This window comes from Pleurodeles waltl, chromosome 7, assembly GCF_031143425.1.
Source record: "Pleurodeles waltl isolate 20211129_DDA chromosome 7, aPleWal1.hap1.20221129, whole genome shotgun sequence".
NCBI classification, from domain to species: domain Eukaryota; kingdom Metazoa; phylum Chordata; class Amphibia; order Caudata; family Salamandridae; genus Pleurodeles; species Pleurodeles waltl.
In genome coordinates this window covers 1,552,187,538-1,552,204,979 of record NC_090446.1, presented here as the reverse complement: position 1 = coordinate 1,552,204,979, position 17,442 = coordinate 1,552,187,538, and the positions used below count along the sequence as shown (strand labels likewise).

The window sequence follows — 17,442 nt, the reverse complement described above, 5'->3', positions numbered from 1 at the left end:
AAAACCAGACAAGGAGGGTCCACATTTCTTGTCAGACAGTAATCATAGGACTTCTGCTGCAGATACCAAGTAAGAACTGGAACAATCATTAGAAATACCAACATTTTGTGTTCATTTAGAAGAAATACAGTCGGAAGCTCACAACACATGTATTTATTTAGTTTTTACATAGCTCTACATGTCTGTTCTGATTACTTCCTACCGCTATATGTAATAAGTAGAGGTGAAATAGACAACGGGTGAGTTAGAGTCCAGTCTTCAACCTTATAGACAGGAGGGGAGGGGAGTTAAAGTCCAGTCTGTGATGGGGCGATATAGACAACAGGAAAAGTTAGAGTCCAGTCTAGAATTAGACCGGCAAGGGGGGGTAAAGACAACGGGGAGGTAGAGTCCAGTCTGTGACTGAGCCTGGGGGAATATAGACAACGGGGGAGTAAGAGTCCAGTCTGTGATGGATCGGGAAGCTGTAGAGAACGGCGGGAGGTGGAGTCCAGTCGGCGACGGGCTGGGGGAGATTATTTATTGATTTTTGTAAAGTTTTATATAGCCCTGACAAGTCCCAAGGTTATCAGAGCACTTCGGAGAGTCTCATAAACAGTATCAGTCATTTCCTTTTCAGTACCCTGCAGTGTCAACGAGTATCAAAATCATTCATTGTTCCTGAGAGAAACACACATTGATCGGGGTTGTGTTTCCAGAGATTGAAAGAAAGTGCATGGGCTTTTTGCTTATGTCTTTAGTGGGGGTGAGAAGAAGGGTGTTGGTGCTTCTCAGATGTCTTATCTGGCCTGCCTTTGTGAATTTGGTCATAAGGTGAACTCTGTGAGCAATGCAAGCAGTTTTAAAGCCAAAACATGCTTCAATCGGTAGACACTTTGCTTTCTTCAGGAAAGTGGAGATGCAATTGCACCTTTTAGCTCCGGAGACTATCCTTGGTGCTGCATGTAGTGTGGCTATCAGGAGAGCCAAGTGTGACTTCGGGGTGCCTGTGAGGGTGGCATTTCCGTAGTCCAGTCAGGACAGAACAAGAGCTTGTTTGATGGTTTTCAGGTCATTTGGCGGGAGGAAGGGCTTAATTTCAGTTTTGGGTTGTAGAAAGCACACTTTGCTGTTTTCTTTATGCATGTGTTCACGCTCAAACGTGGGTCCCCAGACATTTGACATAGTCAAGAGTCAGCTTTCAGTTCAGAGCTTTGATGTTATTTAGCCATTGTTGGACCTTGGCAGTCCATCCCTGGTTGGACAGGAGAGGGACTTTGGTCTTGTCTTAGTTCAGTTTGTGGTGGTTGAGTGTCAGCCAGTTTGTACTTTTTTATGAGTGTGGTGTTTACCAGCGTACGTCGTCCAGTGAGGATATTTCCAGATATAGCTGGGTGTAGTCCTGATAAAGGTGGCACGCGGTTTGTTTGTGTGAGTATTACTGTGAGGTTCTCCATGTAGAAATTAAAGAGTGTAGGTGAGAGGGCTAAGCCTTGGGGACACCTCGGGTGATGGCAGATGCATTGGGAATCAAGTTCATTTTATTTGTTGGGAGTGGTAATGCATAAATCAAATGAACCACTGCAGAACCGTGCCATCTGCCCCAATCCGTTGTCGGATGGAGTTCAAAAGTAGTTTGTGGTTGACTGCATCGAAGGCTGCAGATAAGTCTAGGAGGATGAGCAGGCAACATCTGTCTTCATCCAGAGATTTATAGATATCATCTGCTAGATTCAGTATAGTTGTTTCCGTTCTGAAAACCGACTGTTGTGAGTCAAGTAGATTGTTGGTGTCAATTGTTTTTCTAGGAAGGAAAAATTGAAAGCGGGCCTGAAATTGTTGAGGTCATCTGGGTCTGCGTCTGTTTGTTTTTTAGGCAGGGGGTGACATGTCCCCGTTGTTCAGGGAGCTGTTTATTATCTTAGTCCAGAAAGAGATTAAGGTGTGATTGAGACTTTTAGGCAAGGAGGCTGGACGTGTGTCTGCTCAGTGAGAGGAGGGTTTGGTTTTCACAGTCACCTTGGAGATGTCCTCCTCAGTGAAGGGTTTGAACACCCCCCAGCTCTTGGGTGATGTGGGGAGCGTAGGCATCTGGTTGCACCAGGAGGTCACTAGGTGTGAAGATCTTGCTTGGGTGTCAGAGGAGTGCATTGGGACGTTGTTTACCTTCGTCTGAGAGTGGCAGTCTAGGGAGAGCTCGATCTTCTTGATTTTCCGGTTGAAGAATTTTGCAAAGTTGCAATGGTGTTCCTTGGAGACAGGGCAAGCTTTTTGTGGCTTCTTTGGAGGTTTGCCATTTGATGATGTTGAAAAGCTCTTTGAGGCAGTTTCTTGCTTTATCCAGGGTGCTGCAGCAGAAGGGAGATTTTTCTCTTAGGATGTGATTTTTGTATCTCCTACGCTCCACTCTGAGCTGGTAACGATGGGTTATTGTCCGGTTTGCTCCCAAAAGTCTTTCCGCAGCCTTTCATAGCCTTCTTTCAGTATTAATGTCTTCTTTGAACAAGGATCTCAAGGGAATGTCTCTAACCATTTTTAATTCCGGGGGGGTACTTGATCCAGGAGGGCTGCCAGCGTTGAATTGTAATGGTTTGTAAGCTCATCTGTTTGAGGGGGGACTTGTGACATCAGTCCTTCTTGGAGATCAGCTAGCAGTTTCTGAATAATGTTTCTAAACCACTGGAGAGTTTTTGAGTTCAATTTGGGGGTGGTTACACCTGGTTAATGTGGAACAGAACGAGGTGGTCCTCTGACCAGTCGACTGGAAGGATGCTATCTATGCTTGCTGCTTCAGTGTGGGCTATAATGGCGTCCAGGATCGAGCCTCTGTTGTGGGGTAGCCCTTGCAGTGCTGGGTAGGTTCTTTGCTGAGCAGGTGAGCTAAGGATTAGAGTAGTGTGTCCTTCACTCCATCCCATGAGGTTGAGTTGGCCTGGGGTTATGCTGTTGGCGTTGGAGAGTGAGCAGTGCGTTATCAGACCCGACAGGTGTTCCCTGAAGGAGCGTGTGTTGCCTGCTGGGTGTAGAGGAGGTGACATTTCATCCCCTTGTTGCTTTCCAGTGTTATGGTGGTGCTGAGATATTCGAAGGGGGGTAGTGTCTGTTTCAGTCACAGAGATGCTGTTAGTGGGTGTGACGTCTCTACCATCTCCATGGCGGTCCTACCTGCCCTTCTTGGTGATGGAAAAACCTGGAGGGACTAGTTGGTCAAGGGTCGGACCTTTAGACAACTTCCTGTGATGAAGGTGACCTCAGTGCTGTGGTACGGGATGGTTTCAGCCAGTTCTGCTGCAGGTTTGGTTGCAGTTTGTGAGCCTGTGGCTGCTATTGCTGCTGGTGGTGTGCTTCTGGGGGGCGTCATAGGTATTTTGATGTTAGCTGGTGGTGATCTGGCAGTATGTCTTGGGTTGAGGTCTCTACCGGTTCCAGTGATCACCTGGATCCTGGAGGTGGGGTCTGCCAGCGCTGTCGTAAGGTTGTATGTTTTCACCAGCTCTGTCGCCTCACTCAGAGACATCTTGGGGTTCGCTCTTTTCTGCCTGTGAGATTGGGTATTGAGAGGAGTTGTGCGCCAGCTATTCATCTGGGTCTGCGACACATGTAGGGGTCATCTGGTATTGTAGGTAAGGGGGAGGTGTGAGTGCTGATCGTTGTCAGGATAGCCTCTAAGGTCATTACGATGTGGTTGATACCCCACAATGCTTTATCGAGGTGTCTTTCCATTCAAACTAGTCGTTCAGATTGAAGAACCACATGGGCTGCCCAGAGCTTCTTTCACACACAAAACAGGAACCACACGGGCAACAGTAGTGCAAGCTTCTCTCACACAGAGAAGAAGTACCCAATTGGCAACAGCAGTGCAAGTTTCCTTTACACACACAACATGAACATGATAGGGAGAAGCAACGCAAGCTTCCTGCACATACAGAACATGAACACAGTGGGCAGGCCAGTACATGCTTCTCTCACACCCCGGACAGGAACCACATATACAACATCAGTGCAAGCTTCCCTCACACACAGAACAACAACCCCATGGGCAGCAACAGTGCAAGCTTTCCTCACACACAGAACTGGAACACCATGGACAACATCAGTGCAAGCTTCCCTCACACACAGAAAAGGATCCCCATGAGCAGCAACAGTGCAAGAGTCCCTCACCCACAGAACAGGATGCCCATGAGAAGCAACAGTGCAAGCGTCCCTCACACACAGAACAGGATCCCCATGGGCAGCAATAGTGCAAGCTTCCCTCATACACAGAACAGGATCCCCACAGGCAGCAACAGTGCAAGCGTCCCTCACACATAGAAAGGGATCCCCGTGAGCAGCAACAGTGCAAGCGTCCCTCACACACAGAAAAGGATCCCCGTGAGCAGCAACAGTGCAAGCGTCCCTCACACACAGAACAGGATCCCCCTGAGCAGCAACAGTGCAAGCGTCCCTCACACACAGAACAAGAACCCCATGAGCAGCAATAGAGCAAGCTTCCCTCATAAACAGAACAGGAACCCCATGGCCAGCAACAGTGCAAGCTTCCCTCATACACAGAACAGGATTCCCCATGAGCAGCAACAGTGCAAGCGTCCCTCACACACAGAACAGGATCCCTGTGAGCAGCAACAGTGCAAGCGTCCCTCACACACAGAACAGGATCCCCATGAGCAGCAACAGTGCAAGCTTCCCTCACACACAGAAAAGGATCCCCATGAGCCGCAACAGTGCAAGCACCCCTCACACACAGAACAAGAACCCCATGGGCAGCAACAGTGCAAGCTTCCCTCACACACAGAACAAGAACCCCATGGGCAGCAACAGTGCAAGCTTCCCTCACACACAGAACTGGATCCCCATGAGCAGCAACAGTGCAAGCTTCCCTCACACACAGAACAGGATCCCCATGAGCAGCAACAGTGCAAGCTTCCCTCACACACGAAAAGGATCCCCATGAGCAGCAACAGTGCAAGCTTCCCTTACACACAGAACAAGAACCCCATGGGCAGCAACAGTGCAAGCTTCCCTCACACACAGAAAAGGATCCCCATGAGCAGCAACAGTGAAAGCTTCCCTTACACACAGAACAAGAACCCCATGGGCAGCAACAGTGCAAGCTTCCCTTACACACAGAACAGGATCCCCATGGGCAGCAACAGTGCAAGCGTCCCTCACACACAGAAGAGGATTCCCATGGGGAGCAACAGTGCAAGCTTCCCTCAGGCACAAAACAGGAACCCCATGGGAAACATCAATGCAAGCTTCCCGCACACACAGAACAGGAACCCCATGGGCAGCAACAGTGCAAGCTTCCCTCACCCACAGAACATGGGCACAATAGGGAGCAGATGTGCAAGCTTCCCTCACACTCAGAACACGTGGCTCACTGGGAGCAGGAGCGTAAGATTCCCTCACACAGAACAAGAACCCAAAAGCACCAGAAGTGCAAGCTTCCCTCACACACAGAACAGGATCCCCATGAGCAGCAACAGTGCAAGCTTCCATCACACACAGAACACGTGGCACACTAGGAGCAGGAGTGTAAGATTCCCTCACACACAGAACAAGAACCCAAAGGCCACAGCAGGGCAAGCTTTCCTCACACACAGAACAGGATCCCCTTGAGCAGCAACAGTGAAAGCTTCCCTCATACACAGAACAGGAACCCCATGGCCAGCAACAGTGCAAGCGTCCCTCAAACACAGAACAAGAACCCCATGGGAAGCAACAGTGCAAGCTTCTCTCATACACATAACAGGAACCCCATGGCCAGCAACAGTGCAAGCGTCCCTCAAACACAGAACAAGAACCCCATGGGCAACAACAGTGCAAGCTTCCATCACATACAGAACAGGAACCCTATGGGCAGCAACAGTGCAAGCGTCCCTCACACACAAAACATGAGCCCCATAGGCAGCAACAGTGCAAGATTCCCTCACCCAGAGAACAGCAGAACAATAGGGAGCAGCTGTGCAAGCTTCCCTCACACTCAGAACACGTGGCACACTTGGAGCAGGAGCGTAAGATTCCCTCACACACAGAACAAGAACCTAAAGGCAACAGCAGTGCAAGCTTCCCTCACACACAGAACAGGATCCCCGTGAGCAGCAACAGTGCAAGCTTCCATCACACACAGAAAAGGATCCCCACGGGCAGCAATAGTGCAAGCGTCCCTCACACACAGAACACGTGGCACACTAGGAGCAGGAGTGTAAGATTCCCTCACACACAGAACAAGAACCCAAAGGCAAAAACAGTGCAAGCTTCCCTCACACACAGAACATGAGCACAATAGGGAACAGCTGTGCAAGCTTCCCTCACACTCAGAACACATGGCACACTGGGAGCAGGAGCGTAAGATTCCATCACACACAGAACAAGAACCTAAAGGCAACAGCAGTGCAAGCTTCCCTCACACACAGAACAGGATCCCCATGAGCAGCAACAGTGCGAGCTTCCATCACACACAGAACACGTGGCACACTAGGAGCAGGAGTGTAAGATTCCCTCACACACAGAACAAGAACCCAAAGGCAACAACAGTGCAAGCTTCCCTCACACACAGAACATGAGCACAATAGGGAACAGCAGTGCAAACTTTCCTCACAAACAGAAAAGGATCCCCATGAGCAGCAACAGTGCAAGCGTCCCGCACACACAGAACAGGATCCCCATGAGCAGCAACAGTGCAAGCGTCCCTCACACACAGAACAGGATCCCCGTGAGCAGCAACAGTGCAAGCGTCCCGCACACACAGAACAGGAACCCGATGGGCAACATCACTGCAAGCTTCTCTCACAAACAGAACATGAGCACCATAGGCAGCAACAGTGCAAGCTTCCATCACATACAGAAAAGGATCCCCATGAGCAGCAACAGTGCAAGCGTCCCGCACACACAGAACAGGATCCCCATGAGCAGCAACAGTGCAAACTTTCCTCACACATAGAAAAGGATCCCCATGAGCAGCAACAGTGCAAGCTTCCCTCACACACAGAACAAGAACCCCATGGGCAGCAACAGTGCAAGCTTCCCTCACCCACAGAACATGGGCACAATAGGGAGCAGCTGTGCAAGCTTCCCTCACACTCAGAATACGTGGCTCACTGGGAGCAGGAGCGTAAGATTCCCTCACACAGAACAAGAACCCAAAGGCACAAGAAGTGCAAGCTTCCCACACACACAGAACAGGATCCCCATGAGCAGCAACAGTGCAAGCTTCCCTCACACTCAGAACACGTGGCACACTAGGAGCAGGAGTGTAAGATTCCCTCACACACAGAACAAGAACCCAAAGGCAACAACAGTGCAAGCTTCCCTCACACACAGAACATGAGCACAATAGGGAACAGCTGTGCAAGCTTCCCTCACACTCAGAACACGTGGCACACTGGGAGCAGGAGCGTAAGATTCCATCACACACAGAACAAGAACCTAAAGGCAACAGCAGTGCAAGCTTCCCTCACACACAGAACAGGATCCCCGTGAGCAGCAACAGTGCAAGCTTCCATCACACACAGAAAAGGATCCCCATGAGCAGCAACAGTGCAAGCGTCCCTCACACACAGAAAAGGATCCCCATGAGCAGCAACAGTGCAAGCGTCCCTCACACACAGAACAGGATCCCCGTGAGCAACAACAGTGCAAGCGTCCCTCACACACAGAACACGTGGCACACTAGGAGCAGGAGTGTAAGATTCCCTCACACACAGAACAAGAACCCAAAGGCAACAGCAGAGCAGGCTTTCCTCAGACACAGAACAGGATGCCCGTGAGCAGCAGCAGTGCAAGCTTCCCTCATACACAGAACAGGAACCCCATGAGCAGCAATAGTGCAAGCGTCCCTCACACACAGAACTGGATCCCCACGGGCAGCAACAGTGCAAGCGTCCCTCACACATAGAAAGGGATCCCCATGAGCAGCAACAGTGCAAGCTTCCCTCACACACAGAAAAGGATCCCCATGAGCAGCAACAGTGCAAGCGCCCCTCACACACAGAACAGGATCCCCCTGAGCAGCAACAGTGAAAGCTTCCCTCACACACAGAAAAGGATCCCCATGAGCAGCAACAGTGCAAGCTTCCTTCATACACAGAACTGGAACCCCGTGGGCAACATCACTGCAAGTTTCTCTCACACACAGAACATGAGCCCCATAGGCAGCAACAGTGCAAGATTCCCTCACCCAGAGAACATGAGCACAATAGGGAGCAGAAGTGCAAGCTTCTGTCAGACCCTGAAACCAGTACCAGCCAGTAGCAGAGGTGCAAGCGTCTGTCACACGCTGTACCGGTACCGGCCAGTAGCAGAGGTGCAAGCGTCTGTCACACCCTGTACCGCTGCGGTGCCAGTAGCAGAGGTGCAAGCGTCTGTCACACGCTGTACCGGTACCGGCCAGTAGCAGAGGTGCAAGCGTCTGTCACACGCTGTACCGGTACCGGCCAGTAGCAGAGGTGCAAGCGTCTGACACACGCTGTACCGGTACCGGCCAGTAGCAGAGGTGCAAGCGTCTGTCACACCCTGTACCGGTACCGGCCAGTAGCAGAGGTGCAAGCGTCTGTCACACCCTGTACCGCTGCCGTGCCAGTAGAAGAAGTGCAAGCTTCTGTCTGACCCAGAACAGGTACAACAAGGTGAACTGAGAGGGGCAGAAACTTGGACTGCAGCTGTCCCTTCTGTCCCTGTTCTGTGTGTGGCAGAAGCTTGCACTTCTACTGCCTGCCTGGTACCTGTTCTGGGTGTCGAACTGGATAAGAAACAGAAAGGAAGAATAGCAAGAGCAGAAGGGCTGTGAATGGAGAGGATGGATCTCAGGCAGAGCCAGGCACTCTGAGTCAGTGCACTTCACATGCCTGAGGGTAGTAGGATAGATATGGTTGGGGCACTAATAATCGCCGCTTGTTCTGGTCGGTGATTGTTTTCCATCTTTCTCTTCTAATGCAGGGCGACTCTGGAGGCCCTCTGGTCTGTGGTGGTGAACTCCATGGCATTGTGTCGTGGGGCTACGGCTGTGCAGAGAGAAACTACCCAGGGGTCTACACCAAGGTCTGTGCTCTGCTGCCCTGGATACACAGCACTATGGCATCAAACTAAACCCAGCACCATGTGAGGCTGGTCGAAGCAAAGACCACTCTAGTGCCAACCCACGGAATCCAAAACTTCTTGATGCAGACCGAAGCGAATAGCACTTCAGTGCCAACCCACAGAATCAACCACCCCTTGAAGCCAGCTGAAGCAAAAACCACTGCAGTGCCAACCCACAGAATCAACCACCCCTTGAAGCCAGCTGAAGCAAAAACCACTCCAGTGCCAACCCATTGAACCAAACACCTCTTGAGATGGGTTGAAGCAAAGACCACTCCAGTGCCAACCCACGGAATCAAACACGCCTCAAGGCTGGTCGAAGCGAAGACGACTCCAGTGCCAACCGAAGGATACTGTGAGCCATCCAATAGAACTCTCTTCTGCTAAGAGCACTACAGATGTGACTGCTGAACACCACTTTGAATAAAATCTATTGGTAGCATCAGGACCTTTTGTTTTGTGGTTTTGTTGAGATCAGATGTCGGGTGTCATTGCACTGTCTAGACCTTAGACTCTGGGCCAAAGTCTATATCCATAGATGCCCCTGGGTTGCTATCAGGTAACATGTCTTTTTCATTTGAACACTGAAGTATGCGGGTTCAGGCAGCCAAGTATGAGCAGTCCTGACGTTTGTAATCTCGATAGAGCCAATGTCTCCTAGAAGAGTGTCGCCAGATGTCTTTTGAATGTACGATAACTGCCTATTCACAGGTGGGCACAAAGTGAGTTCTAGGCGTAACATTTTGAAATTCAGCTACCAGATAAGTATCTCTCTCTGTCTCTCTCCGGTGTTACATTAGAGGTCACTGTTTTTTGTTGATTTATTCCTGGCTCAGAACAAGAAACCCAAAACAGAGATAAACTCAGAACCAACTTAGGTGCCTTAGACCCAATGACCAAACCAAGAATGCATTATTTTGGGTATGTCACAGTGCAAAAATCCCCCCTCCAAAGCTGCTCCCCTTACTGTCATTACATGCTTTAGGACATCTTGAGAAGTATCTGGGTATAGGTTGAATTGGACAAAAAAACAGATATTGGTTAAAAGTGTTCCAAGATGTGTTGGTGATCATATGACCAATCAAGTTCAATATTTAGAAACAAGTGAGACTCAAATATAGTCAAGGCAATTTACAGCTGTGTAGTAAGGGAAGCTACCAATATATTAAGAAGGTGATGGCATATACCACTTTAATTGCTACCTCAGAGAGCTGTCGTGCATCTCTATGGGACCTTGACAGTCCTTCACAGCTCTCGAGGACGGTCGAAATGAAAACGTTTCCAGTGCTAACCCATGTTCTTGCGCTGGACGAGAGGACACTTAAGCTGCAGACGTCTGTGCTGAACTGCCACGATCTCAGCCACAATAGGCCACATGGGATGGGGTTGAAGGATCGATCTGAAGACCTTCCTCAGACACCAGTACCAGGAGTAGGGAGCAATGCCTTCAGATCTTCTCGTTGTACCACTGAGGAGGGAGCACTGTCTCTAGATCTTCTCGTTGCACCACTGAGGAGGGAGCGATGCCTCCAGATCTTCTCGTTGCACCACTGAGGAGGGAGCGATGTCTCCAGATCTTCTTGTTGCACCACTGAGGTGGGAGCAATGCCTTCAGATCATCTCGTTGCACCACTGAGGAGGGAGCGATGCCTCCAGATCTTCTCGTTGCACCACTGAGCAGGGAGCGATGCCTTCAGATCTTCTCGTTACACCACTGAGGAGGGAGTGATGCCATCAGATCTTCTTCTTGCACCACTGAGCAGGGAGCGATGCTTTCAGATGTTCTCGTTGCACCACTGAGGCGGGAGCGATGCCTTCAGATCTTCTCGTTGCACCACTGAGGAGGGAGCGATGCCTCCAGATCTTCTCGCTGCACCACTGAGGAAGGAGCGATGCCTCCAGATCTTCTCGTTACACCACTGAGGAGGGAGCGATGCCTCCACATCTTCTCGTTGCACCACTGAGGAGGGAGCTATACCTCCAGATATTCTCGTTGCACCACTGAGGAGGGAGTGATGCTTTCAGATCTTCTCGTTGTACCACTGAGGAGGGAGCGATGTCTCCAGATCTTCTCGTTGCACCACTGAGGAGGGAGCGATGCCTTCAGATCTTCTCGTTGCACCACTGAGGAGGGAGCGATGTCTCCAGATCTTCTCGTTGCACCACTGAGGAGGGAGCGATGCCTCCAGATCTTCTCGTTACACCACTGAGGAGGGAGCGATGCCTCCACATCTTCTTGTTGCACCACTGAGGAGGGAGCTATACCTCCAGATATTCTCGTTGCACCACTGAGGAGGTAGTGATGCTTTCAGATCTTCTCGTTGTACCACTGAGGAGGGAGCGATGTCTCCAGATCTTCTCGTTGCACCACTGAGGAGGGAGCGATGCCTTCAGATCTTCTCGTTGCAACACTGAGGAGGGAGCGATGTCTCCAGATCTTCTCGTTGTACCACTGAGGAGGGAGCGATGCCTCCAGATCTTCTCGTTACACCACTGAGGAGGGAGCGATGCCTCCACATCTTCTCGTTGCACCACTGAGGAGGGAGCTATACCTCCAGATATTCTCGTTGCACCACTGAGGAGGGAGTGATGCTTTCAGATCTTCTCGTTGTACCACTGAGGAGGGAGCGATGTCTCCAGATCTTCTCGCTGCACCACTGAGGAGGGAGCGATGCCTTCAGATCTTCTCGTTGCACCACTGAGGAGGGAGCGATGTCTCCAGATCTTCTCGTTGCACCACTGAGGAGGGAGCAATGCCTCCAGATCTTCTCGTTGCACCACTGAGGAGGGAGCGATGCCTCCAGATCTTCTCGTTGCACCAGTGAGGAGGGAGCGATGCCTCCAGATCTTCTCGTTGCACCACTGAGGAGGGAGTGATGCCTCCAGATCTTCTCGTTGCACCACTGCTTCTTCCTACTGGAGACAGCAGCTCTCCTGTGATGGTTTTGTTTCTGCCCTTCTGTCCAACCCGGGTGATCGCCTGACCTGAGGTCTTCAGCTCCTCAGCGACAACCTACAAGCTCTCCATGTCGGTCCACGGTCCACATGCCTTCACCCTACGAGTTTGCGATAGCCAGAGTCTGCAGTGTCCATTACTCCAGGCAGCACAGCCCACCTTGCTTCATCAGAGGTCCATAGTGCCCTCATTACCTCACTCACTCTATCAGCTCCACTTTCACTAGGCTCGGATGAGATTCAAGGAGCTGGTGCCACCAGCCCAGAAGAAAGATTCCCAAGGAGTCCAGGAGGATAAGCCAGAAGTGGTTGCACCTCCAAGGCTCCTGACAAGGATGGACAGCAGTCTAGGTCTCCTGTTCCTTCCAGGCATCATCTCAGCTCTCCATGCCTGTGTAGGAAGGTGATGAGGCGCACACTCAGTCTGGAGAGCCCACATCATCACCCGTCTGTTTTGAACATTAGTCGAACCAGACCTCCCTCCTTGCATAGTACAATTCAAGATGGCTATTACCAGCTATATACCAGCGCTTCGATGCTCTTTCAGTAGGAACGCGCTTTATAAATCCCGAATTACATTACATTACATTATTCCCTCCAAACGTTGCACACCGGAGATTTCCTCATATGTCAGAGCACATCAGCTCCCTTTGTCGGTCTCCAATTTTGCAGGTCTTCTTATTGCACGGCCCGTGTTTTTGTCTCAATTTTAGATTATCCTTAGGCTGACATCTCTTTCTCATGGCAACTTTCTCCACACGTTCCTGCTAACATGTGGATGTGCTGTATGTGCATTTCTGATAGACATTGTGGTCTGTGCAGTTAGTTCAAAGGTCATACATTTACGAAGACAATGCAATTTATTTTGCTTTCTTACTGTTCTCAGCAGAAAGCGGCAGAAAGCACTTTACTTTAGCTAGACAAAACATTGAGCTGCTCTCACCTCGGCCCCTGTGTGAAGAAGGACACTTTGTTATACGAACAGCTTCCGTGCTAAAGCTCAGTGAGAGGAGAGCTTCCATGCTGGGATTACCACAGAACCTCTACAAACTGTGACTGAGGTGCAGCCCTGTTGACACCAACCTCCATCCTGCTAAGGAGGATAACCTCTCCTGGCTTCTAGCCACTTAACACCAAGGTATGGAGGCTAGACTATCCCAAATGATCTGGCAGATGGGTAATTCCGCTATGCTCTCGCTAGTGTAGCACTAGATACAAATAGGATTAGGTAAACATTAGCAACAATCAACATGGATCAATTGGTACATGAGTTAAACACATCATCCCAGTACATGATCCCAGCACATGAGTGCAGCACATGGTCCCCGTACATAGTCCCGGTACATGATCCCAACACATGGCCCCGGTACACAGTCCCTTACATGATCCCAGCACTTGAGTGCAGCACATGGTCCCCGTACATAGTCCCGGTACATGATCCCAACACATGAGTCCAGCACATGATGCCGTACATAGTCCCGACACATGATCTCAGCACATGAGTCCAGCACATGGTCCCGGCACATGATCCCAGCACATGAGTCCAGCACATGGTCCTGGTACATAGTCCTGGTGCACAACCCTAGCACATGGTCCCGGTACATAGTCCCGGTACATGATCCCAGCACATGAGTCCAGCACATGGTCCCGGTACATGATCCCAGCCCATAAGTCCAGCACATGGTCCCAGTACATAGACCCGGTACATGAACCCAGCACATGAGTCCAGCACATGGTCCCGGTACATGATCCCAGCACATGAGTCCAGTGCATGGTCCCGGTACGTGATCCCAGCACATGAGTCCAGCACATGGTCCTGGCACATAGTCCTGGTACATGACCTTAGCACATGGTCCCGGTACATAGTCCCGGTACATGATCCCAGCGCATGAGTCCAGCACATGGTCCAGGTACATGATCCCAGAACATGGTCCCTGTACATAGTCCCGTACATGATCCCAGCACATGAGTCCAGCACGTGGTCCCCGTTCATAGTCCTGGTACATGACCCCAGCACATGGCCCCGGTACATAGTCCCATACATGATCCCATCACATGAGTGCAGCACATGGTCCCCGTACATAGTCCCGGTACATGATCCCAACACATGAGTCCAGCACATGGTCCCCGTACATAGTCCTGGCACATGATCCCAGCACATGAGTCTAGCACATGGTCCCGGCATATGATCCCAGCACATAAGTCCAGCACATGGTCCCGGTACATAGTCCTGGTACACAACCCTAGCACATGGTCCCGGTACAAAATCCCAGCACATGAGTCCAGCACATGGTCCCGGTACATGATCCCAGCACATAAGTCCAGCACATGGTCCCGTTACATAGTCCCGGTACATGATCCCAGCACATGAGTCCAGCACATGGTCCCGGTACATGATCCCAGCACATGAGTCCAGTGCATTGTCCCGGTACGTGATCCCAGCACATGAGTCCAGCACATGGTCCTGGCACATAGTCCTGGTACATGACCCTAGCACATGGTCCCGGTAAATAGTCCCGGTACATGATCCCAGTGCATGAGTCCAGCACATGGTCCCGGTACATAGTCCCGTACATGATCCCAGCACATGAGTCCAGCACGTGTTCCCCGTGCATAGTCCTGGTACATGACCCCAGCACATGGTCCCGGTACATAGTCCCGGTACATGATCCCAGCACATGAGTCCAGCACATGGTCCCGGTACATGATCCCAGCCCATAAGTCCAGCACATGGTCCCAGTACATAGTCCCGGTACATGATCCCAGCACATGAGTCCAGTACATGGTCCCGGCACATGATCCCAGCACATGAGTCCAGTGCATGGTCCTGGTACGTGATCCCAGCACATGAGTCCAGCACATGGTCCCCGTACATGACCCCAGCCCATAAGTCCAGCACATGGTCCCAGTACATAGTCCCGGTACATGATCCCAGCACATGAGTCCAGCACATGATCCCGGTACATGATCCCAGCACATGAGTCCAGTGCATGGTCCCGGTACCTGATCCCAGCACATGAGTCCAGCACATGGTCCTGGCACATAGTCCTGGTACATAACCTTAGCACATGGTCCCGGTACATAGTCCCTTTACATGATCCCAGCACATGAGTCCCGCACATGGTCCCGGTACATGATCCCAGAACATGGTCCTTGTACATAGTCCCGTACATGATCCCAGCACATGAGTCCAGCACGTGGTCCCGGTACATAGTCCTGGTACATGACCCCAGCACATGGCCCCGGTACATAGTCCCGTACATGATCCCATCACATGAGTGCAGCACATGGTCCCCGTACATAGTCCCGGTACATGATCCCAACACATGAATCCAGCACATGGTCCCCGTACATAGTCCCGGCACATGATCCCAGCACATGAGTCCAGCACATGGTCCCAGCACATGATCCCAGCACATGAGTCCAGCACATGGTCCCGGTACATTGTCCTGGTACACAACCCTAGCACATGGTCCCGGTACATAGTCCCGGTACATAATCCCAGCACATGAGTCCAGCACATGGTCCCGGTACATGATCCCAGCACATAAGTCCAGCACATGGTCCCAGTACATAGTCCCGGTACATGATCCCAGCACGTGAGTCCAGCACATAGTCCCGGTACATGATCCCAGCACATGAGTCCAGTGCATGGTCCTGGTACGTGATCCCAGCGCATGAGTCCAGCACATGGTCCTGGCACATAGTCCTGGTACATGACCCTAGCACATGGTCACGGTACATAGTCCCGGTACATGATCCCAGCGCATGAGTCCAGCACATGGTCCCGGTACATAGTCCCGTACATGATCCCAGCACATGAGTCCAGCACGTGGTCCTGGTACATGACCCCAGCACATGGCCCCGGTACATAGTCCCGCACATGATCCCATCACATGAGTCCAGCACGTGGTCCCCGTACATAGTCCTGGTACATGACCCTAGCACATGGTCCCGGTACATAGTCCTGGTATATGATCCCAGCACATGGTCATGGTACATAGTCCCGGTACATGTTCCCAGCACATGAGTCCAGCACATGGTCCCGGTACATAGTCCCGGTACATGATCCCAGCACATGAGTCCAGCACATGGTCCCGGTACATGATCCCAGTACATGAGTCAAACACATAGTCCCGATAGATGTTCACAGCACAAGGTCCCTGAACATGATCCCAGCACATGGTCCCGGTACATGATCCCAGAACATGGTCCCCGTACATAGTACCGGCACATGATCCCAGCACATGAGTCCAGCACATGGTCCCGGCACATGATCCCAGCACATGAGTCCAGGACATGGTCCCGGTACATAGTCCTGGTGCACAACCCTAGCACATGGTCCCGGTACATAGTCCCGGTACATGATCCCAGCACATGAGTCCAGCACATGGTCACGGTACATGATTCCAGCCCATAAGTCCAGCACATGGTCCCAGTACATAGTCCCGGTACATGATCCCAGCACATGAGTCCAGCACATGGTCCCGGTACATGATCCCAGCACATGAGTCCAGTGCATGGTCCGGGTACGTGATCCCAGCACATGAGTCCAGCACATGGTCCTGGCACATAGTCCTGGTACATGACCCTAGCACATGGTCCCGGTACATAGTCCCGGTACATGATCCCAGCACATGAGTCCAGTGCATGGTCCCGGTACATGATTCCAGCGCATGAGTCCAGCACATGGTCCAAGTACATGATCCCAGAACATGGTCCCTGTATAGTCCCGTACATGATCCCATCACATGAGTGCAGCACATGGTCCCCGTACATAGTCCCGGTACATGATCCCAACACATGAGTCCAGCACATGGTCCCCGTACATAGTCCTGGCACATGATCCCAGCACATGAGTCCAGCACATGGTCCTGGCACATGATCCCAGCACATAAGTCCAGCACATGGTCCCGGTGCATAGTCCTGGTACACAACCCTAGCACATGGTCCCGGTACATAGTCCCGGTACAAAATCCCAACACATGAGTCCAGCATATGGTCCTGGTACATGATCCCAGCACACAAGTCCAGCACATGGTCCCGGTACATAGTCCCGGTACATGATCCCAGCACATGAGTCCAGCACATGGTCCCGGTACATGATCCCAGCACATGAGTCCAGTGCATGGTCCTGGTACATGACCCCAGCACAAGGCCCCGGTACATAGTCCCGCACATGATCCCATCACATGAGTCCAGCACGTGGTCCCCGTACATAGTCCTGGTACATGACCCTAGCACATGGTCCCGGTACATAGTCCTGGTATATGATCCCAGCACATGGTCATGGTACATAGTCCCGGTACATGTTCCCAGCACATGAGTCCAGCACATGGTCCCGGTACATAGTCCCGGTACATGATCCCAGCACATGAGTCCAGCACATGGTCCCGGTACATGATCCCAGTACATGAGTCAAACACATAG

The 17,442-nt window shown here is 51.4% G+C and overlaps 1 protein-coding gene across 1 annotated transcript in view; it reads left to right on the top strand.

Annotated features, from left to right (window-relative positions):
• The window catches only part of LOC138246698 (serine protease 1-like), a 47,792-nt gene extending 38,289 nt beyond the window's left edge, over positions 1-9,503 (top strand). The window contains exon 5 of the mRNA XM_069201469.1: positions 8,917-9,503. Coding sequence (XP_069057570.1) covers positions 8,917-9,066 — 150 coding nt within the window. The 3' untranslated portion in view covers positions 9,067-9,503. The remainder of the gene's footprint in view (positions 1-8,916) is intronic.
• The last annotated feature ends 7,939 nt before the right edge of the window (positions 9,504-17,442 follow it).